The following is a 24,067-nucleotide window of genomic DNA, read 5'->3' as shown; positions in this document are numbered from 1 at the left end:
TGGACTCGGAAGTAGTAGAAGGCATTTGGCTAGCTCCATCCATTTAGAATATGAATCAACCAATACCAGAAAGGTTTGGCCATGGAAGGGCCCTGTCAGGTCCATCTAAGACAGGAGCAGCAGGAGGGCTTGGCCTAGACAACTACATTTATTTATTTATTTATTTTATTTATTTATTCATTTGTCCAATACACAAATACATAGGAAGAAAAATAGACATATGATAATATAAAAGAGGGTGAAAGTGAACTTGTAGGAGAGGATATATGAAAGGAAGAGAATATATAAGATAGGTGAAGACAATTGGACAGAGGATGAAAGGCACTCCAGTGCACTTATGTACACCCCTTACTGGCCTCTTAGGAACCTGGAGAGGTCAATCATGGAGAGTCTAAGGGAGAAGTGTTGGGGGTTAGGGGTTGACACAATTGAGTCCGGTAATGAGTTCCACACTTCGATAACTCGATTGTTGAAATCATATTTTTTACAGTCAAGTTTGGCGTGGTTCATATTAAGTTTGAATCTGTTGCGTGCTCTTGTGTTATTGCGGTTGAAGCTGAAGTAGTCATTGACTGGTAGGACCTTGCAGCATATGATCTTGTAGGTAATACTCAAATCGTGTTTTAGGCGCTGTAGTTCTAGGCTTTCAAGGCCCAGGATTGTTAGTCTATTTTCGTAGGATATTCTGTTTCGAGTAGAGGAGTGAAGGGCTCTTCTGGTGAAATATCTTTGGACATTTTCATGGGTGTTGATGTCTGAGATGTGGTATGGGTTCCAGACAGATGAGCAGTAGTCTAGGATGGGTCTGGCAAAAGTTTTGTAGACTCTTGAGAGTAGAGTGAGATTGCCTGAGCAGAAGCTGCGTAGGATCAGGTTAACAACTCTAGAGGCTTTTTTGGCGATATTGTTGCAGTGGGCTTTAGCACTTAGGTCATTCGATATTAGTATTCCAAGGTCTTTTACAGAATGCGGGTTAGCAGTGAGAGATTGTTTATTCAGTTCGTATGTGCGGTTAGGATTCTTTTTGCCAATGTGGAGGGTAGAGCATTTGTTGCTTGATATTTGAAGTTGCCAGGTGTTAGACCAGTCTGAGACAAAGTCCAGGTCTTTTTGAAGGGTGAGTGTGTTATCAGTGGTGTTGAAAAGTTTCACATCGTCAGCAAAAAAAACACAGTTGCTTTCTATGTAGAGAATGGAGAGAGTAGGACCTAATACGCTTCCCTGGGGAACGCCGCTTATGACAGGGGTGGGGGTGGAGATGGCGCTACCAATTTTGACAATTTGTTGCCTATTTGACAGGAATGCAGTAATCCAGTTGTGGAGGAGTCCTGAGATGCCATAGGATTTGAGTTTTAGGAGTAGTTTGTCGTGGACCACTGAGTCAAAGGCTTTGCAAAAGTCTATATAAATTGCATCAATGGATTTTCCTTGGTCGAGGAGGGTAGTCCAAATGTTTTTGCAGTGAAGTAGTTGTAGGTTGCAGGATAGTTTCTTTCTGAATCCAAATTGTTTGTTTGAGAGTAGGTTATTAGATTCTAAGTAGAGGGTGAATGATCGATTTATAATTGATTCCATGATTTTACAAGGGACGCAACAGAGAGATATTGGTCTGCAGTTGTCCACTAGTGAAGGGTCTCCTTTTTTGAAAATGGGGATGACTATTGCTTTTGACCACAGCTTAACCCACTTTTCTATTTGTTCATCTAGCTTCTGAGCCATTTGGGAGGATGTGACTTAATACTGCTCCCACTCGATATGGGGAAGCATCATAGGCTAACAGAAGGGGGAGGCTATCACTGTATTGAACAAGGACAGCATCAGAAGTTAAAAGATGTTTAACTGTTCTAAAAGCAGTCTCCTATGCTGGACCCCAATACCATTCAGTGCAATTGTCTAAAAGTCTGTGAAAAGGTTCAGCCAGGGTGGCCTTGTGCAGTAAAAATATTGAATAAAAATTGAGAAGGTCTGGGAAAGCCTGAAACTCTGATTTGGAGTAGGGAGTAGGGACCAATTGAATAGCCTCAAATTTGGAAGAAGTGGAGGAAGCTGTGGGCATCAATAAGAAACCCACAGCTGGGGGACCCCAAATTGACATTTATCAGGCTGCAAATGCAGCCTGCTTCTCTAAATTTAAGAACAGCTCTAACCCTTGCAAATAGGTGGAAATGAGCATATCATCAAAATACGGCGCCATCCCCTGCATCCCAGGTAAGAGCCTTTCAATGAGGCTCTGAAAAATTCCAGGGGCAATGCTAATGTCAAAGTGGAGCCTGATGCATTTAAAAGCTCCCAAGTGGGTAACGATAGTCTGAGCTAAGGCAGTCGGCTCATCCACCAGGAGTTGCTGGTAAGCTTGTGCCAGGTCTAGCTTGGCAAAAAAAGACCCCTAGTCCAACAAGTGCAAGAGGTGTTGCACTACTGGAACCAGCTGAGGCCAACCAGAGCAGGCAAGTGTCTATTGACAATGATGAGAGGAAGATAGTCTTTGAACCCTGCATAGGAGATAAGGAAGGATTCACACTCCACAAGGGGAATTCAATTCATTTGGTAATCTTTGAGAGTAATGGGGCATGGTTCTAAATGTTCCTTATCAAAATCAGGGAATAACTGAATCAAGGTGGCCCAGGAGAGTAAAGTTTTTGATGACCCAGTGTCCACTTCCATCGGACATGATTGGCTCTTGATATGAATAGTAACAAACAACTTTTGTGATGGGTCAACCATGGAGGCATGGTTCACATAGTAAGAGATTGGAGAAAGGTCTCTGGAGATGGAGTAACAGGAATCTTGAAGAGTGAGGGAGTCTATGAGAAGATATTTCTCTAAATCTGGAGATAGCATTGAGGTAGAAGCAGGAAAAGGCTTCTGTGATATGCCCCAATGGGCAATCTTGCTGGTCCTGGCAAGGAAGATTTGAAAACTCTAACTAGATGTCCCTGTTTGCCACAACGGCAGCAGGTTACATTTCTGAAATGGCAATGTTCTATTGTGCCCACACACACAGCTAAAACAAATTTGCTGAGATGATTGATCAATTTTGGAGGGTTTCCTCCTTGTTCTTTGGAGTTTGCAGATATCATGTTCATCATCAGAAAGGATGTCAGGATCTGAGTCCTCATAGTGAATAAATTGAGGTCTGGTTTGAACAAGTACAGGTCTGACGACAAGGTGCACCTCTTGTGGAGCAGTAAGGGCTCTGGCAGTGGCAAAAATGTCCCTGGCACAGGAGCTTAAAAATAGCCCACTTTTCAAGAGCTGGATAATTCAGTCAAGTTAGCAGCCCTAAGTACACATTCAAAATGGGTCAGAATCATCCCAAGTCTCAGTGGCTGGTTCAAAAGAAGAAAATGAAAGCAAGGCAGTCATTCTATATAGCAGGAAAATAGTAGCAACTCTGACAGCAACCTCTCATTTCATCAGCCCTAAAAGTTGAAGTAGTAATTTTAGCTTGGCATGAGCAGCTCAGAACAAACAGCAATCTGGCAGAGAGAAACGATAAAAAAAGATACATAAAAACCGTGCAGCAACAATGGTCAGCAAAGGCTCATTTCTCCTCCTCAGTCGCCAAATGTTAAAGTTGAGTGTCAGATTATTCTAGGAAGAAGGCAGGAGGCACCTTGCATAAAATATAGCTGTTTATTCTAGGACTATGGTTAAAACAATAACAATGGAATTAAGGCTGACAACTTCTTTATTTATGGGAAAAGCTGTTGAGGGACAGACCAATAAACTATCCAAATCTCCCACATACTGTCTGATTAAGTTCAACCAATCAGGCAGCAGCCAAGGCAGTTAAGAGACCACCTTCTGCCATATGAATCCCAGCGACCAGTGAGGTCCCACAGAGTTGGTCTCCTTAGGGTCCCATTGACCAAACAATGTTGGCTGGTGGGACCTAAGGGAAGATCCTTCTCTGGGGGGGGGGCAGCCCTCTGGAATCAGCTCCCCCTGGAGATTCATACTGCCCCCACCCTCCTCACCTTCCGAAAGAGTTTAAAAACTCATCTTTGCCGCCAGGCCTGGGGTCCCTTAAATCTTCCCCCCTGACCAATGAATGTTTTGAGGATGATTGTTGAATGAATAGTATTACAATTTTAAAGATAGTTTTTAATGTACTATTAATTGGATTGTTATTATTGTTTCCTATTTTTTCTGTACATGCTGTGAGCCGCCCGAAGTCCTCGTAGAGGGGTGGACCACAAATCCAATTAAATCCTAAAAATCTTAAATCTTAAGTCAAGATTCAATATGTGCCTCAAACTCCAGTGAAGCTGAATTATTACTGATGCTGATAGTAATTTAAATTTAAACTATTAATGAACAGCAAATGTCACCTAATTCAATTCTATAACAGGGTTGCTGTTACATATCTATTCTGCCGGGCTTCTCATTGAGAGCCCCCAATTAAGTCCAAAAAGAGAAATTCAAACACAAATGTTTGTAAAGGAACTAAAGTTGTTTTATCAAAAGGAAAATACTTCCAAACACACTGTTAGTCAGTTAAAGTGCTCTCCCACAAGTCAACAGCCTTGAATGCTGTGAGGAACACAAAACGAAAACAGACCAGATAAAAGGCAGCTGTGAAGACGTCACAGCTACCCCCTTTCAGAGTCCTTGAATCAAAACCTTAACTGAGTTAGTCCTGGAAAAATCTTGAAACAGGTCAAAGAGTCCTTGTGAAATCCTGATGTAAAACACAGTTCTCACTATCATCAAACAGATAAACTCCCACACCCAGAGGCAGCAATGCTGGCTATTTAACAGCAGCCCCATTAGCCTAATTACCCCGGCCACAGGTGATCTCCCTTATTTCCTGTAATATTTATGCAGTTGTTCTTTCCTTGACATCACCCTGCGTCTGCGCACATCTATGAATGTCTCTCCTTCAGAATCTAATGATGATAAGGAAGATGACTCATTAACGGGGCAATTACCTAATGGGCTGCCTGTCCTTACCTCCTCCATCGACCCCACTTCACTTTCAGAATCCTTCCCAGATGCTTCACTGTCAGAAGCAGCCAGCAGCAAAACAGGTCTCTGACAATGGGAGGATTCGCTCACATCAACCCCCACGGTCCTTGGAGCAGGAGCTGGCCCAGAGCCAACCACAACACATATCATAGGAAACATGTAAGAAAATACATGTTTTCTTACATGTTTCCTATGATATGTAACTGCATATCGGTGGTGCAGTGGCGCAGTGGTTAGAGTGTAACTTACATGTTTCCTATGATATGTAACTGCATATCAGTGGTGTGGTGGTTAGAGTGCAGTACTGCAAGCTACTTCTGCTGATCACTAGCTGCCAGCAGTTTGGCAGATCAAATCACAGTAGGCTCAAGGTTGACTCTGCCTTTCATCCTTCCAAGGTTGGTAAAATGAGGACCCAGATTGTTAGGGGCAATATTTATTTATTTATTTATTTGTTTGTTTGTTTATTTATTTATTTAATTTATTTATTAGATTTGTATGCTGCCCCTCTCCAAGGACTCAGAGCAGCTCACAACAATAATATGCTTACTCTCTGTAAACCGCTTAGATAGGGCTGCAAAGCACTATGAAGTGGTATATAAATCTAAATACAAAAAAAGCAAAATGCAAAAAAAAAAATTATGAAAGTTGCATCTATAGTAAAAGATATGAACAGCTTACAATTGATATCTGTATTCAGAACAACATGGAAAAAATGGCAAAAATCACTCCATCATTAAGCAATCAAAACTACAGATATAAAGGATTTTCCTCTCTTCGGGTACTTCAGTCATCTTATAAAGAAGAGCTACTGCTACTTAGAAAGAATGACAAGCCTAATGCAAAGTGTAAAATCTCAACCCTGTGCAAAGAATCCAACAGGGTTGAGATCAAGACTAAAGCATAACATTATGAACCCGTAAGCATGGCAAAGTTCTGTGACAGTTCTGAGGAACATGAAAGAAGGAACATAAGTGCATTACTTAAGTTGGATTGATCATTGTGATGTTTTAAGCTCCAGATCTTTTAATCCACTAGAGACATGAAACTGACATGTTTGCCCAAGCAAAAAACTTCTAAGGTCGTCACTAGAATTATGACTCAGAGGTTTTCCTTAATAGAGTACCAGTAATCATTTATTTCTTCATTTTTCAAACCAGTCATTGATGGGTTAATGAGACCTCAATTTGCTCTCAAATATTTCTGACAGCCCGAACAGTCCAAACATAATATATAATTTATTATTGAAAAAAGAGAGAAAGTAGTCTTTGTGTTCATAGTTTCATTTTCCATCTCTGTCTCCATCTCAAAATAACAGTCATTATTCTTACGCTACAACACACATTTCAGCTGGCACATTTTCTCCTTGCATTGAATGGTTCAAATGAGATTATCTTATTTGAACTTCATAGCATTAGGAGGAGGTTTACTTCTAAACCATTAGTTTCTTTATATACTGTATATAAAATACAAAAATTCAAAAGCAGATAATAGGAAAATAAGGGAAGGAAAAGTGAAGAGAAAGGGATAGGGCAAAAGGAAAAAGAAAGAAAAAGTGTTGACTTCCAATTCCCTTTGTTGCAGTAGAATAATAACATCAAACTTTGACTTTTTACTTCTACATAATAATATAAACTAGTGATTTCTATAAAAATAAACCTAACTAATCAACAAAATGCAAAATCAAGTTCAGAAGCGATGGCCAAGTAGAAACAAAATGTACATGAACCACAGAGCTGGGTTTTATGGGTCACTTTATTTATTTAAATCTGGACATGCAGAGAAAGCCAATGGGGTGGAACCTCTGTTTCAAACATCCTTGGGCAGCTATCGGCGAAAACTCCTTGCTGAGCAAGGGAATGTCACCCTTGACCTTGGCCTTGATCTTGACCTTGGCTTTGACCTTCCCTTGCCCACTGCCATGCCCAAGGCATGTGGGAAGGCCCACCCCATTTGTGGGCTCGCGGCAACTGAGCCCCAAGGGCACCCCCTCCCCAACACTCAGGTGGATTCTCCCTGGAACTTCTGGTGAAGGGCAGCCCATCACCATCCACTTCCACACTGTAGTGTACTCGAAGAACTCACCAGCTGAGTTAAAAGGAAGATAAGTTTATTATGATACAAGTAAGAAGAAGCATGGAACAAACCACAATGAGTTCTACATGCAGCTACTTTCAATGAGTCAGACAATCATATTCAATCCTGGATGTGGCTAGCGAATGCGAGCCAGAGTTGGCTAATTGTTCACGCTCTAGGACATTACACTCCTCACCACGTTTCCACAAACGTACTCTAACAAATGTGCAGGCCATTGCCGGCAATGACTAGATCTGTGAAGGATTACCCCTGGCTCTCTTTCTGGATCAGTATTGGACTCTATAGGTCTTGAAGTGTCTTTATTCAAAGGCACTGGAGCAGCCCTTGCTTGCTCTGTTACCTGCGCTTCTATAGGCCACTCACTTGTACTCTCTAGGCTACTTCTCACAAGGGGCATTAGGGGATCATCTGCTGGAATACCCGTAAAACCCCTGGGTGTGTTTGGTGTAACAACTGCAAAATTGGTTGATGAAGTGCATGTGGAATAACCACATAGTCTGCCCATAACAAACACCCTTTCATAACTGAAAGCTCTTCTCTTCTAAGTTTGTATGGATCAAATTCCAAAGTTAATTGCATATTAGGCCATCCCCACAAGACCCACAATATAACTTTTGAAAGGGTTGAATCTCTTGCTGTAGCACGGGCAAACTCCACTGCAGTTATAGGGAGATTGAGTTCTGAAATAGCTAAAACAGTAGAAGTTGGGGCTGGGTCACTAAATCACACAGGCAGAGGACAATGACTCAATGCGTCCACATGAGCAATGTGTTTACCTGGCCTATATATCAAGTTAAATTCATAATTTGCCAGGAACACAGTCCACAACGTCATACACTAGTTGGGGTGACTGCCTGTCCTTAGAAAGAATTCCCAGCAATGGCTGGTTGTCTGTAACTAATGTAAATTTACGGCCATACAGGTAATGGTGAAAGTGGCGAACACCTGCTAACAAAGCCCAAGCCTCTTTATCAATCTGCCCATCATTCCTTTCTGGTGCAGCAAGAGTGCAGGAATAAAATGTAATCGATGCTTCTGTTCCATTTGGCAAATGGTGGCTTAAGACCGCAATAATTGGATGCATCACAGGCCAAAACCAATAGTAATTGATCAGAATACTGGGCAAACACAGCATTAGAAACTAGGAGCCATTTGATTTCAGTGAAAGCTATGTTTTTATGCTCTCCCCACCACCACCTGGCCCCCATATCCAAAAGCCGATACAACGGTTCTGCTACCGAAGCCTTATGTGGCAAGAAAATAGAATATAAAACTCAAAAGGCCTAAAAATGCCTGAAACTTGGCTATGGAACGGGTTGGGAGGGGCATCTACCATAGCTGTTGTTTTAGCAGGGGTGGGATGGATGTCCTTGGCATCCACTAGAAAAAACCAAAAACTCAACTGGGGGTGCTGAAAATATACATTTTGATGCTTTCACTCTCAACCCCACCTCCTCAAACCTCTTCAGGATTGCTCTTAATCTTTCTAGCAATTGCTTTTCATTAGGTGCAACCAATAATATGTCATCACTATAATGGAGTGTCCCTGGTATTCCCCAGAGGAGACGCTCCATCAACCCCTGAAATATACCAGGGGCTATGCTTACCCAGAATTGCAACCTCTTGCACTTGAAGGTGCCCCTATGGGTAGAAATGGTCTGAGCATCAGCTGCACTATTGTCGACTGGTAGCTGTGGATAAGCCTGAGTGAGGTCTAACCACATGAAAATCTTTCCCTCCCCCAATGATTCTGCACTACCAGAACGGGATACGCTTTGGGAGCCAATGCACAGTTGATTGTACACTTATAGCTAGCACAAATTCTGATGCTCCCATCCAGCTTAAGTGGAGTTACAATTGTGGTCACCTACTCAGCTTAGACCACTGGTTCAAGGACCCCTTGCACCAACAGTTTGTCAATTTCTGCATTGACTTTAGGTCTCAATGGCAATGGAATTCTTCTAGGCTTAAGCCAAATAGGCTGAACCATGGAGTTAAGCTTGAAAATCACTGGGGGACTCTTGTATTTACCTAATTGTCCATCAAAAACTGTGGGGAACTCTTTGACCAATAATTGTTCCCAAGTAGAGGTGTTTATTAAATCTATGCCCTCAATAGAGAACCCTGCTGTGTTTACTAAGTCTATGCCCCACTGCCCCTATTTGCAAATATATGTGATGTCCCCTCCCTTAAATCAGTTTAATTTTAAATTAATTCATTTTAAGCTCAATCAATTCAAGTACATTAACTTAATTAAATCATTTTAATTAATTCATTTACACTTAATCAATTCAAGTATACCAACTTAAATAAATAAATCATTTTAATTAATTCATTTTAAGCTCAATCAATTCAAGTATACTTACTTAAATATCTTAAATTGTTTTAATTAATTCATTTTATGCTCAATCAATTCAAGTATACTAACTTAAATAAATCAAATCGCTTTGAGCCAAATGGCATGCCAATTAACTTACTTGGGATTATTGTGCTTAAACTCACCCTGCCCCAGGCGCCGAGATCCCACAGGGATTGACTTATGTGCCACGCAAACATCACCCATGCGGCCACCAGTCTGATAAGCGCCGGTGGGGCAGGGAGGCGTTAGAATTGCCAGCCCCCGCTTTCCTGTCTCACCTCGTTTCCTGGCTGAACGGCCGGCTGAGGAACCAGGGGCATGGGAACCAACATCAGGGAATCAGATACTGTGGGGAAAACTGGGGTGCAGACTCTGGAAACTGTCCTGGAAGAGTCGGGGTGGCAGCAGTCGGGCCGGGAGATATTGAGACAGCGGCAGCAGCCATGCTCCGCTGTTTGCAAGGGCAGGCATTCGCAAAATGACCTGCCCCCCCAGCAAGAGTAGCACAGGCCTGATGCACATTGATGAGCCCTCCCTTCCCAGAGGCACGCGGGATCGAACGAAGCTCACATCCATGGGCTCCCCCACAGGGGCACAATCCGCCATGCGAGGAGGCAGGGCTGGCATGAAGCAACGGGGTACAGGAACCAGGGTCTGAACTGGCACAGTGGACACCGCCTGCTGTGGAGCAGGCACAGGCGTGACACCAGAAATGCAGGGGGAGGACCGCCCAGCCCGACGACCTCTTGAGCCAGCAGCTGAGCTTCAATGGCTAAGCAGTGCTGCTCCAGCCCATTCAGGGTGCCCGGCAAGGCCTCATGCACCAGCTCATCTAACAGTGTCTCTGTTAAGCTGTCCTGGAACGCCTCCATCAACGTGGCCTCATTCCACTGCACCTGCCCAATGAGACTGCAAAAGTAACTCAGATATTCCGCTAATGGGCGCGAGCCTTGTTTCAACTGCTTCAACGCTCTCATGGCCATCTCCTCCATGGTGGGGGCTGTGGAGCAGGAGCCACTGATTGCACCTGGGGAGGGGCGGGCTGCTGGGACAACACATCCACCTGGTTCTGCAACTGAAGCACCGTCTGCGTCAAAGCTTGTATTTTCAGCTACAGCACCTCAAACACAGCCTTCATTTCAGTGACACTAGCAGCCATGGTAAACCAATTGTAGGAAGAACAAAAGCAATCAGGAACAAAAAACAATCAGTAACAAACCACCCAAACTGGAACGGTGTGTGTCTGAGGGGGTGTGGAAGATTATTCTGTTCTGCCGGGCTCAACGGCACGAGCCCCAAATTAGGTGCAAAGGTATGAATTCAAACAAATGCTCTTGAAAAGTCAAGAACAAAGTTTTTATTGAAAATAAAAGGAAAGCAAAACACCCTTTTTGCAGTCAAACGGCACACTTTCAAAACAACGGACTTGAAGGCAGTGAAAAGCAATAAACAAACACAAATCAATTAGCAAGCAGCTGTGAAAATGTCACAGCTACCCTTCTTCAACCGTTGGCAATGCACACACGTAACTATGATTTAATATCCAAGTCCTGGGATCGATGCAAAGAGAGTCCTTGAGATGAAAGCTGCTTCCTCTTTCTCCGAATAGATAATCTTCCACACTGAGAGGCTGGCACACTGCCCATTTAACAGCAGCCCTAATTAGATAAACCACACACAACCACAGGTGAACTCTCTTATCTCTTGTAATACCTAGGTAGCTGCTCCTTTCTATTCATTGCCCTGCGCCTGCGTACGTCAATGAATGCTTCTTCATCTGAGTCCAGTGAAGAAGATAAGGAGGAAGATGAATTGTTTCCTAATTGGCTGTCTGCCAGGCCCTCCTCTGAGGATCCCAGTTCACATTCACTCCCTGTGTCGCTGTCAGAAGCAGACGGCAGTAACACTGGCCTCTGACACTGCGAAGATTCACCCACATCCACCCCCACAGTTCTTGGTGCAGGAGCTGGCCCAGAGCCAACCACAACAATATTACATCCAAATTTTCTTTCTCACTGAAACTTGCAATGCTTTGCATATTCATTCTCCAAATTCAAATTCAATAACAATTTATAGAGCTTAACAATAATGTGTTCCTCATTATCATGCAGTAGGATTTCCAATTTGTTTTTCACAAAATCACCCATAACTTCTTTTATTTAAATATTTCTTTCAATAGTAAATATGTAAACCAATGGCAGATATGTCCTTCTTAGTCTAATTCCACTTTAGATTTGAGTCTACCAGTTTTGATTTGCCACTATTTCCTTTCTTTAAAAAAAAGCTTCCTGGAGAGACCCCAGAGAGGTATCTTCACAGAAAAACTTGCTTTATATTTATTCCACACTCTTAGAATAGCACTTCTAACAAAAGGGTTATTCAATTTGATATTTACTTTAACCTTGTCATACTATAAATAACCATACCATAAAGAGCCGTGGTGGCGCAGTGGTTAGAGTGCAGCACTGCAGGCTACTTCATCTAACTGCTAGCTATAATGCAGCAGTTCAAATCTCACCACCAACTCAAGGTGGACTTAGTCTTCCATCCTTCTGAGGTGGGTAAAATGAGGACCCAGATTGTTAGGAGCAATATGCTGATTCTGTAAACTGCTTAGAGAAGGTTGTAAAAGCACTATAAAGCAGTATATAAATCTAAGTCCGAGTCTTCGAAGAGGGGCGGCATACAAATCTAAATAATAATAATAATAATAATAATAATAATAATAATAATAATAATAATAATATTTTTTTTAAAATAGCATCCAAATCTTAATTCATACCCTCTAAATCAAGTAAATTCTTATTTTGAAGATTAGCTTGCTCTTTTGGGCAGACCCAAAAGAACAATACAATTTCAAATCTGGTAAACCCAAACCTCCTCTTTCTTCAGCACCTTGCAGTCATTTGTATGTAATTCTTGGTTTTTCCCTTTACCATATAAACTTGGAAATATCTATCTGTTATTGTTTAAATGCAGTGTCAGTTGCAAATATTGGTGATGTCTGAAACAGAAAATACCAACATCTTTGGTAGTAAAATATTTATCTTAATTACAAAAATTCTACTCATGCATGATAATGGTGGGTCCAGGATAGGGGTTTATCCTCTGTCCTGGTGCTCCTTGACATCTCAGCAGCTTTCAATACTATTGATCATGGTATCTTTCTGCGCCAACTGGAGGGATTGGGAGTGGGAGGCACCATTTTACAGTGATTCTCTTCCTACTTCACTGGTTGGTCACAGTGGGTGTTAGTGGAAGGTCAGAGGTCGGCTCCTAGGTCTCTCCCTTGTGGAGTTCCTCAGGTGTTGTTCCTCTCCCACCTGCTGTTTAATATCTACATGAAACCACTGGGTGAGATCATCTGTGGGCATGGGGTAAGTTACCACCAGTATGCTGATGATACTCAGCTGTACATTTCCACCTAGTGTCCTCTCAGTGAAACAATGTAAGTAATGTGCTGATGTCTGGAGGTTGTCAGGGTCTAGATGGGTGCCAACAGGCTGAAACTCAATCCAGACATGGAGTGGTTGTGGGTACTGCCTCTCAAGGACACGTCCACCTGTCTGTCCATCACCCTGAGGGGAGGGAATTGTTGATCACCTCAGAGAAGATTCACAACTTGGGTGTCCTCCTTGATCCACAGCTGACCTTAGAATACCATCTTTCGGCTGTGGCAAGGGGGGGGGCATTTGCTCAGGTTCACCTGCTGCAACAGTTGTGGCCCTATTTTGACAGGAAGTCTTTGCTCACAGTCGCTCATGCCCTTATCACCATGAGATTCGACTACTGCAATGCTCTCCATGGGGCTACCTTTGAAAAGTGTTCGGAAACTTCAAATTGTGCAAAATGCAACCGTGTGAGCTATTATGGGCCAACTAAGATATGCCCATGTCTCTTCAGCACTAGGTAGACTGCATTGGCTGCCAATTGGTTTCTGATCCCAATTCAAAGTGTTGGTTATAACCTATAAAGCCCTACATGGCATAGGACCAGATTACCTGCGGGACTGCCTTCTGCCGCACAAATCCCAGCACCCGGGCAGGTCCCACAGAGTTGGCCTTAGAAGATTGAAACATAGAAACATAGAAGACGGATGGCAGAAAAAGACCTCATGGTCCATCTAGTCTGCCCTTCTACTATTTCCTGTATTTTATCTTAGGATGGATATATGTTTTTCCCAGGCATGTTTAAATTCAGTTACTGTGGATTTACCAACCACGTCTGCTGGAGGTTTGTTCCAAGCATCCACTACTCTTTCAGTAAAATAATATTTTCTCATGTTGCTTTTGATATTTAAATGTTTCAATCATGTCACCCCATTCCCTTCTGTCCTCCAGACTATACAGATTGAGTTCATTAAGTCTTTCCTTATAAGTTTTATGCTTAAGACCTTCCACCATTTTTGTAGCCCGTCTTTGGACCCGTTCAATTTTGTCACAGTATTTCTAATGTGGTCTCACCAGTGCTATATACAACAGGATCACAATCTCCCTCTTCCTGCTTGTTATGCTTCTAGCTATGCAGCCAAGCATTCTACTTGCTTTTCCTACCACCTGACTGCACTGTTTACCCATTTTGAGACTGTCAGAAACCACTAGCCCTAAATCTTTCTTTTCTGACATTTTTGCTAAGACAGAATTGCCCATACAATACTCAGATTGAGGATTCCTTTTCCCCAAGTGCATTATTTTACATTTGGAAACATTAAACTGCAGTTTCCATTGCTTTGACCATTTATCTAGTAAAGCTAAATCATTTGCCATATTACCGATGCCTCAAGGAATATCAACCCTATTGTACACAAATAGGCAAACCTTCCCTACCAAACCTTCCCCTATGTCATTCACAAACATATTAAAAAGAATAGGACCCAGAACAGACCCTTGTGGCACACTGCTTGTAACCAGTCTCTGTACAGAATACTCACCATTAACAACAACCCTCTGATGTCTATGCTTCAGCCAGCTGTAAATCCACTGAACTATCCAGGGATTAAGTCAAATCTTCACTAATTTATCTATCAGCTCTTTCTGTGGAACTGTATCAAAGACTTTGCTGAGGTACAGATAGGCAATATCCACGGCACCACCTTCATCAACACCTTTGTAACATAGTCAGAGAAATCAATGAGATTAATCTGACATGATTTGCCTTCAGTAAAGCCATGCTGGTTTGGGTCCAATAAGTTATTAGTTTTTAGGTGCTGATTTAACCTCTTTTTGAGTAGAGTCTCCATCATTTTAACTGTAACTGATGTCAATCTAACTGGCCTGTAGTTACCAGCTTCTTCTCTACTGCCCTTCTTGTGGATAGGCATAACACTGGCCATTCTCCAATCCTCAGGAACATCTCCTGTTAACAGGGATTGATTAAACAAATCAGTCAGGGGGGTAGCAATGACAAATCTGAGTTCTTTAAGAACTCTGGGGTGGATGTCATCTGGACCCATTGCCTTATTTATCTTTAATCGTTCAAGTTCTTCTAAGACATCGACTTCTAAGGTCACTGGAGCTTAATCCGTACAGCTGGAAGCAATGCTATATCCATCTATAGTATTATATTGTAAGGTGTCTTTTGAGAAAACTGAACAGAAGTAGCTGTTGAAATTATCAGTGACCCCCTTATTCCCATCAATGTATATATTGTCCACAGTACTAAGCTTTGGGATGCTGCAGTTTTTCTTCTTTGTATCACTAATATATCTGAATAAGGTTTTATCCACCTTCTTTACAGATTTGGCAATTTCTTCCTCTTTTGAGGCTTTACCAGCATCTATTATCTGTTTCACCTCCTGCTGTCTCATTTTATACACCTCTCTGTCAGCTATACTTCCAGACTCTTTATATCTCCTATAGGCAGACCTTTCTTCACTGAGTGTAGCCCTTACCTCATTGCTAAATGATAGTGGTTTTTTTGTTCCTTTTACCTTTAGTTATTTGCCTTATATACAGTCTAGCGGCTTTTAAGATGGCATTTTTTAATACAGTCCACTGGGCGCTTGCTCCTGCCATTTTATCCCTCCCCTCTAATTCATTATTTAAATATTCCCTCATTGCATTAAAATTTGTTTTTCTGAAATCCAATACTTTGGTTGCAGTATAGGATTGCTCACAATTAGTTTTTAAATCATACCACAAACATAGGTGGTCACTGCATCCTAAATTTTCTCCCACCTTAACCTCTAAAACCCAATTCCCATTCATAAAAATTAAATCTAGAGCTGCTTCTATAAGGGCCTCTACTATATTCCTACTTTTGCATTTAAGGGCACTAGGGATATTCCAGTCAATGTCAGACATGTTGAAATCAACCATAACTGCAATATCACCCTTTACTGCTATTTGGGTAATTTTATCCACCAGTTTGCTGTCATAATCCTCAGATTGCCCTGGAGGCCTATAGATCACCCCAATTCTAATGACAGAACCCTCTTTACATGCAAACCCAGAGAGTCTCCAGTTCTTTACACGTATTTTGAATTAGTGTTGCTTTTAGACTTTCCGTAACATAAATGGCTACTACCCCCCCCCTTCTGTCTATTCTATCCTTCCTATACAATGTATATCCTGGTATGGATATTTCCCATTGATTGGAGTCCTTAAACCATGTCTCAGTTATGGCAACCAGATTCAAATTATCTCTAGATATTATGGCCATTAACTCACAGATCTTGTTGCTCAAGCTTTGAGCATTTGTGCACATTACACAAAGAACATTATTATCATTATTTGTTTGCCCCTTATCGTCAACAACTACATATATTTTATTTACAGGGCCCTTTTCATAAACCTCAACAAACTGATTTATCTTCATTGGTCAGGGACAGAAATCATCCACATCAGTTACATCTCTGTCCCCTTTATCTAGTTTAGCCTTCTCCAGGTCCCATCAACTAAACAATGTCGTTTGGTGGGTTCTAGGGGAAGAGCTTTCTCTGTGGGAGCCTTGGCCCTCTGGAATCAACTTCCCCCAGAGATTTGCACTGCCCCCACCCTCCTTGCCTTTCGTAAGAACTTGAAAATGCACCTATGTTGGCAGGCTTGGGGTCACTAGACCCCAGCCTGTGCCCAGTAAATGTATTGAATGTGACAGTATGGATGTGATTGTTCATTTTTTTAAATGACTAGTTTTAAGACAATTTTTTAAAGTAATTATTCTATTAATTGGCTTAGAAATGTTTTATAATGTATCTTTTTATCGAAATGTTGTGAGCTGCCCCGAGTCCATGGAGAGGGGCAGCATATAAGTCAAACAAACAAACAATCAAACAAACAAACAAACAAATAAATAAATAAATAAATGCAATTATCCCATTTTAGTAAGTACTTTTTGATATCATCCCAACTATTAGCTTCTTATAAGTATACCAAATTTAATAGTCTAAAAGCTAGTTCAGGGGAGGGGGACAGAGAGCACTAATAAATGGTTTATGTATTCTCTCTATTTATTATCATTGAGATACAAAGTTACAGACATTTTTGTTATTTATATGCAGTGAAAGGCTATCAAAATTTTTACTACCACACTGTGGGTGTGGCTTATGCAGGACTCCCTGAATTTTCTTTCAACATCTTCCGGTTCCGGTGGGGCAGCAGGGGGCAGCTGGGAAATGCTGCTCCCACTGGACTATGGCAAAAGATCCAGGATATAGATAATTGGTTAGCTGGAGACAGCCCTTTTCAATACTGTCAGATGTGGAAAGATCTGTGGCAGAGACTGAAATTGCCGAGGGCTTTATTCGGGGCGTTTTGAGACAAGAGCGATCAAAGAAAAAATACAATGAGATCAGCTATTTGGCGGAAGATGGCGGCCGTCTTTGGATGCCGCCCCCTCTGCCTCTGTCTCTATCTCTAAAACTGTGGTTGGAAGGAACTAAGGGGTTTTTGGACTGTTTTGAGGCTGCCAACTTAAATTGAGATCATGAGCTGAGGTGACCGGCAGCTGAGCAAGTGGAAGCTGGGCAGAGTGAAAGTGAAGCAAGCATGCGTGTGTGTATGCAGAGCCGAGCGGAAAAAAAGCAGGTGAAAGCTGAGCTGATAACATCAAAGACGGCTGGGTGGACGGGAGCCCGCGAAAACTGGCTGGTGAGAGCAGGCAGATCTGGGGCACTGGTAGTGAAAGCAGCCAGTGCTGGAAGACCTGCCAGAAGAAGATCTGCAGGATGGAGGGACCAGGACCGGCCATCAAGAGAGGAGTTGGCGAGGATGGTGGCCGGCCGTATTGTGGCCATTATAAGATCATGTGGTGTACCAGGAAGCCAGAGACGTCGACTTGTGAGAGGGGAAGTCACTCGAAAGCAACCTGTGGAAACCAAGACCTGACTAATAAGGACCACATTCCCTGTACGGAGCCAGCTGAGCCAGGAGGAGACCGAAGTTACAACAATGGGGGTGAGAACTTATTTAGAAGACTGGAGATTAAGGAGATATCCCCCCACCCCCCTCCTGGACTACTATTTTTGAAAAAAACAGTCCTTTCCCTTTATTGCCTTTGGAAGAATCTTACCGTACCCTTAGTGGAAGAATTGTGACTCAGGAAACTTGTAAAGGACTGACTCGAACTAATCTAATGTATTGTAATTTTTAATGAACTGCTTTTAGTGTAAGTTTCTAGTGTAAATTAAGTTAAATGATTTTATCTATATCCTTGCTATTTATTATTAGTACTAATTCTGGAGTAATTGGTATTTATTAGTATTAATAAATTAGTATTAATCTGTATTTTTAATTTTATATTTTAATTAAAGTATTGGGGGAAAGTTTAATTGATGGATAAGTGGGGCGGGTGTAGTAATATGTATGGAATGAATGGCTGGTATGGGTGGGGTGGGTGGGATTATGGTATGAATGAGGTAAATGGGAACGACATGAATGACACATTTGGTCCACCTGACATTGGAGAGGCAGGAGGGGAGGGTGCACCTATCTCTGGGGTGGCAGAGGGTCAGAATATTTCGGTGCAGATATGGCAGGAGCCACAGAGCTAGCCATTCCAGGGGAAGGAGGGATCTCTGCTTAACAGCGATTCCTTGTTCCGGTTCCATGAGCTCAATCCAGGGTGCTGGTGACGAGTGTAATTCTGGCCCTGGGCTCAGGCTGCTGCTACTCAATGCCAGGTCGGTGGTAAATACAGCTCTCTTCATCTGGGATTTGATCCTGGATGAAGAGGCCAACTTGGCATGTGTGACCGAGACCTGGCTGGGCCCAGATGGAGGATCTCCTCTGTCTGAAATTTGCCCAGCTGGGTTTCAGGTATGGCATCAGCCTCAACCCCAGGGAAGGGGGGGAAGAGTGGCTATTATAGCTAGGGAGAGCCTTTGCCTGCGTAGACTCATTGCTCCAGAGATTGCGGGCTGTGAGTCCCTCCTAGTGAAGTTGGACTTAGGGGTCCAGGTGGGCTTGTTGCTCAGGTACCCGCCTCCCAGCTGTGTGTCAACAGCCCTGCCTGTGCTGCTCAAGGAGGTAGCCGAGCTGGCAGTAGGATTCCACAGACTTATTGTCTTGGGGGACTTTAACCTGCCGTCGCTCGGCAAAACCTCTGGGTTAGCACAGGAGTTCATGGCCACCATGACAGCCATGGACCTGACTCAAGTAGTACAGGGTCTGACTCACAAGGGAGGGCATGCACCCGACATGATATTCCTCTCTGGGCAATTGAGTAATGGTCTGAGACTAAGGGGCTTAGAAGTGTTGCCTTTGTCATGGTCAGACCATTTTCTATTGTGGCGTGACTTCCTGGCTCCAATCCTTCCCCACAGGGAGGCGGAACCAATTAGGCAGTTCCGCCCCAGACGCCTGATGGACCCAGAGTGCTTTCAGAGGGCACTTGGGGTTATTCCAAATGCACTCGTCCACAGTTTGGCGGAGTCTAATGCTGAAGCCTGGAACAAGGCTGCAGCGGAGGCTCTTGACCGGATTGCACCATTGAGACCTCTCTGCGGCACTAGACCCCCGTAGAGCTCCATGGTTCAACGAGGAGCTCTGGGAGTTGAAACGTCAGAAGAGACATCTAGAGAAGCGATCGAACACTTGTAAGAGCTTATATTAAGACTTACAAAGTGGCGCTCAAAGCGGCAAGATGTGCGTATCATGCCGCCTTGATTGCAACAGTGGAATCCCGCCCGGCCGCTATGTTTAGGGTGACCTGCTCCCTTCTTAACCAAGGGGGAGTTGGGGATCCCTTACAGAGTAGTGCCAAGGATTTTAACACGTTTTTCGCTGATAAAATCGCTCAGATCCGAGCGGACCTCAACTCCAATTGGATAGTAGAGTCGACTGACAATGAGTCAGTTGAGGTACTGGGGCGCGTACTTGTCCACCTGTCTGGGAGGAGTTTGATCTGGTGACACCTGTTGAAGTGGACAAGGCCATTGGAGCTGTGAGTTCCGCCACCTGTTTACTGGATCCGTGTCCCTTCTGGCTGGTCTTGGCCACCAGGGAGGTGACACGGAGCTGGCTCCAGGAGATTGTCAATGCTTCTTTGGGGAGGGGGGCCATTCCGGATCCCTACAAGGAGGCACTTGTGCGCCCCTTCCTCAAGAAGCCTTCCCGGGACCCAGTCATTCTTAACAACTATCAGCCAGTCTCCAACCTTCCCTTTATGGGGAAGGTTGTTGAGAAGGTGGTGGCGCTCCAACTCCAGCAGTCCTTGGAAGAAGCTGATTATCTAGGCCCTCAACAGTCAGGATTCAGGCCCGGCTACAGCATGGAAACTGCTTTGGTCGTGCTGATGGATGATCTCTGGTGGGCACGGGACAGAGGTTTATCCTCTGTCCTGGTGCTTCTTGACCTCTCAGCGGCTTTTGATACTATCAACCAGGGGTTGGGAGTGGGAGGCACTCTTCTTCAGTGGTTCTCCTCCTACCTCTCCGGTCGGTCGCAGTCGGTGTTAGTGGGGGGTCAGAGGTCAACCTCAAGGTTACTCCCTTGCGGGGTGCCTCAGGAGTCGGTTCTCTCCCCCCTGCTATTCAATATCTACATGAAATCGCTGGGTGAGATCATCCAGGGGCATGGGGTGAGGTATCATCAGTATGCTGATGATACCCAGCTGTACATCTCCACCCCATGTCCAGTCAACGAAGCAGTGGAAGTGATGTGCCGGTGCCTGGAGGCTGTTGGGATCTGGATAGGTGTCAACAGACTCAAACTCAACCTGGATAAGATGGAGTAGCTGTGGGTTCTGCCTCCCAGGGACAATTCCATCTGTCCATCCATAACCCTGGGGGGGGGGAATTATTGACCCCTCAGAGAGGGTCCGCAACCTGGGCATCCTCCTCGATCCACAGCTCAGATTAGAGAGCCATCTTTCAGCTGTGGCGAGGGGGACGTTTGCCCAGGTTTGCCTGGTGCAGCAGTAGCGGCCCTATCTGGACCGGGACTCACTGCTCACAGTCAGTCAAGCCCTCATCACCTCGAGATTCGACTGCTGTAGTGCTCTCTACCGTTGAAATGTGTTTGGAAACTTCAGGTCGTGCAGAATGTAGCTGCGAGAGCAATCATGGGCTTCCCTAGGTATGCCCATGTTACACCAACACTCCGCAGTCTGCATTGGTTGCCGATCAGTTTCCATTCACAATTCAAAGTGTTGGTTATGACCTATAAAGCCTTTCATGGCATTGGACCAGAATATCCCCCCAGCTCCCCCCAGATATTAGAACTGGCCACACCCTGCTTACCTTTTGTAAACTCCTTAAAACCCACCTCTGCCATCAGGCATGGGGGAATTGAGACATCCCCCCGGGCCTATACAGTTTATGCATGGCATGTTTGTGTGTATGTTTGCTTTTAATAATGGGGTTTTTAGTGTTTTTAAATTATTAGATTTGTCGTACATTGTTTTATTGTTGCTGTGAGCCACACCGAGTCTACAGAGAGGGGCAGCATACAAATCTAATAAATAAATAAATAAAAAATAAATAAAATAATAAAATAATAAAAAATTAAAAAATTAAAAAATTAAAAAATTAAATTAAATTAAATTAAATTAAATTAAATTAAATTAAATTAAATTAAATTAAATTAAATTAAATTAAATTAAATTAAATTAAATTAAATTAAATTAAATTAAATTAAATTAAATTAAATTAAATTAAATTAAATTAAATTAAATTAAATTAAATTAAATTAAATTAAATTAAATTAAATTAAATTAAATTAAATTAAATTAAATTAAATTAAATTAAATTAAATTAAATTAAATTAAATTAAATTAAATTAAATTAAATTAAATTAAATTAAATTAAATTAAATTAAATTAAATTAAATTAAATTAAATTAAATTAAATTAAATTAAATTAAATTAAATTAAATTAAATTAAATTAAATTAAATTAAATTAAATTAAATTAAATTAAATTAAATTAAATTAAATTAAATTAAATTAAATTAAATTAAATTAAATTAAATTAAATTAAATTAAATTATACAAAATTGGGTGCTCTGGGGTGGAGCTCCATTTTCACTACCCCACTGCATCCCCTCCCCACCGGTCCGGGCAGTAGCCCACCCCTGTTTATATGTATATTAATGATGGAACACTAGCTGAGAGCAATCACTTTTCTGTGACAGTTTAACTTGAGATTGATAGTACACATTTTGCAAAGGCATCTCAGGGATTAAATTTGATTTTTTTTTCTGGGAATGAATGAAAACACTATAATCTTTGAAGTTACAATTAGTAGATAATGTAAGACTTTAAAATGGCTTAATTTAAAAAAAATAAAAATTTCAGCTAAGTTTAGAAATGTTTTTGTAGGTACTGCAAACTGACTTGTAAAATCTGATTCAGTAAAAGAGTTTTGATGGTAAAATGAGACCTAGAGGACCTCATTTGGAGGAAATGATATCATTTGGCACAGTGTGGAGACATGCCATAATAAACCCAGCTTGATGCCAAAGTATATTAGTTCACTATTATGCTGGGTTTTATCAGGAAGGCATGAGTTTCTCATAACGCTACTAGTGGGGATATTCAAGATAATTACAATGTATCCAGCTGTTTGAACTGAAGATTACAACTGCTTTGGAGATTTTGGAAGGGCATGATGTTAATCTCTGACCAGTGAAAAATGTTTCAAAATGAAAATGAAAACAAAACCTACTTTTAGGAGGATAACAATCTGTCTGCAAAATTAAAATAGCAGTGTATACTATAGAAAGAAACCAATTCCCATAAAAAAATAAAACAAAGAAACCAGAATCAATTGCTGTCATTTCCATTTCTAGCATTTGTGTTCAGCTAGATCATAGTATAAATTGTTTTGAACATGCTTAAATCTGAAACATATTGTATATCCTTAAGAACAGTTCTTTCCAGGAAGAGCTGTGCCTCTTCAGTGCAAACATATAGTTCTTCTGGCTGGACTTTCATTCATTTGAGTGAAGCAGGTCAACCTAAACAAATAGACTGAAGGTCATGGGGTCAATATGCTTCACATAAATGAACTGAGAGATCCATCTGCATCAAGATAAACTTGAGCCTTTAATTTCACATGAATCTCCTGACTGAAGCAACTAGTTAGATGAAGTAGCATTTTGTCAGTGTGATTGTATTTGTCTGCCTGCTTGCTGAAATATATCAATAACTGTAGACATGATATTTTTTCATAATCCGTTGTAAATTATCTCTGCCAGTCAATTAGGCAGGCAAGTAGGCAGGCAGGACATCCCACCCTGGCAGAGCATCAGTGTAAAGACTCTTCTTTTTCAATTTTCCCCTCAGACACACCATCCTGAGAAGCCACTTTTTCCTACCACAGGAAGCCCAAGAGAACACTATAGCTAGCAGTCTGACAGCCAAACTGAACCCTGGCCTTTTGTATCCTGCCAGGTTTGAAAAGCTGGACATCACCCCTAAAAGTGCCAAGAAGATAAAGCCGGTACTTGAACGGTGGATGGCTGAGGCTGAGGCCCGCCATCGAGCAGGTATGCAGAACCTTACTGAATTTATTGGAAGCGAACCATCCAAAAAGCGCAAGAGGCGCACTTCCTTCACCCCACAAGCTCTTGAAATCTTGAATGCCCATTTTGAGAAGAACACCCATCCCTCTGGGCAGGAAATGACAGAAATTGCACAGAAACTGAACTATGATCGGGAAGTGGTTAGGGTATGGTTCTGCAATAAAAGGCAAGCACTGAAGAATACAATTAAACGTCTAAAACAGAATGAGCCTGTGACAGCAGCCCCATTGGAGCCCTTAACAGACTCTCTGAAAGAAGACTCTTAAATGGATAGATTTAAAGGGGGAAACACCCAGATACCTCCCCCTCCCAGAATGGACAACATTATAACCATTGGAAATCTGTAAAGATGCTTTTTCTCATCTTTGTAAGTAAAGATTGAAAAAGCTACAAGCTGGACTGAAGATTTACAAATGCCTGCGGGATTTCCTAGGAAAGAAAAACCCATGGCACTTAGGGTGTGTGTATGTGTGTGTGTGTGTTTTAGAATTAGTTCCAATAAGACAATTTTTTTCTTAATGGACTTAGAAATAAACCAAATATCTATTACCTTTTCTGTACATTATGAACATGTGAACTTTGTTTGTGGAAAAATAACACAACGACAAGGACAGCAAGCATTTAAATGTTCTTAGGAAGCAAGAGAGTACAAGCCTGCCACCTGGAGGAATGATTGTAGT

General features: G+C 42.2%; 1 protein-coding gene across 2 annotated transcripts in view; it reads left to right on the top strand.

Moving 5' to 3' along the window:
• The window catches only part of POU6F2 (POU class 6 homeobox 2), a 639,429-nt gene extending 615,776 nt beyond the window's left edge, over nucleotides 1–23,653 (top strand). The window contains exon 9 of one of the 2 annotated variants that reach the window (XM_070767398.1): nucleotides 23,257–23,653. In XM_070767398.1, the coding sequence (XP_070623499.1) occupies nucleotides 23,257–23,653 (397 nt within the window). Of the gene's footprint in view, nucleotides 1–23,148 lie in introns of both variants that reach the window. The other variant, XM_070767397.1, reaches the window with a different exon arrangement.
• Nucleotides 23,654–24,067: the final 414 nt, after the last annotated feature.

The sequence above is a fragment of the Erythrolamprus reginae genome, chromosome Z, assembly GCF_031021105.1.
Source record: "Erythrolamprus reginae isolate rEryReg1 chromosome Z, rEryReg1.hap1, whole genome shotgun sequence".
In the NCBI taxonomy this organism is placed as follows: Eukaryota; Metazoa; Chordata; class Lepidosauria; order Squamata; family Dipsadidae; genus Erythrolamprus; species Erythrolamprus reginae.
The sequence above is the reverse complement of the archived record's forward strand: the minus strand, read 5'-3'. Positions and strand labels throughout refer to the sequence as shown.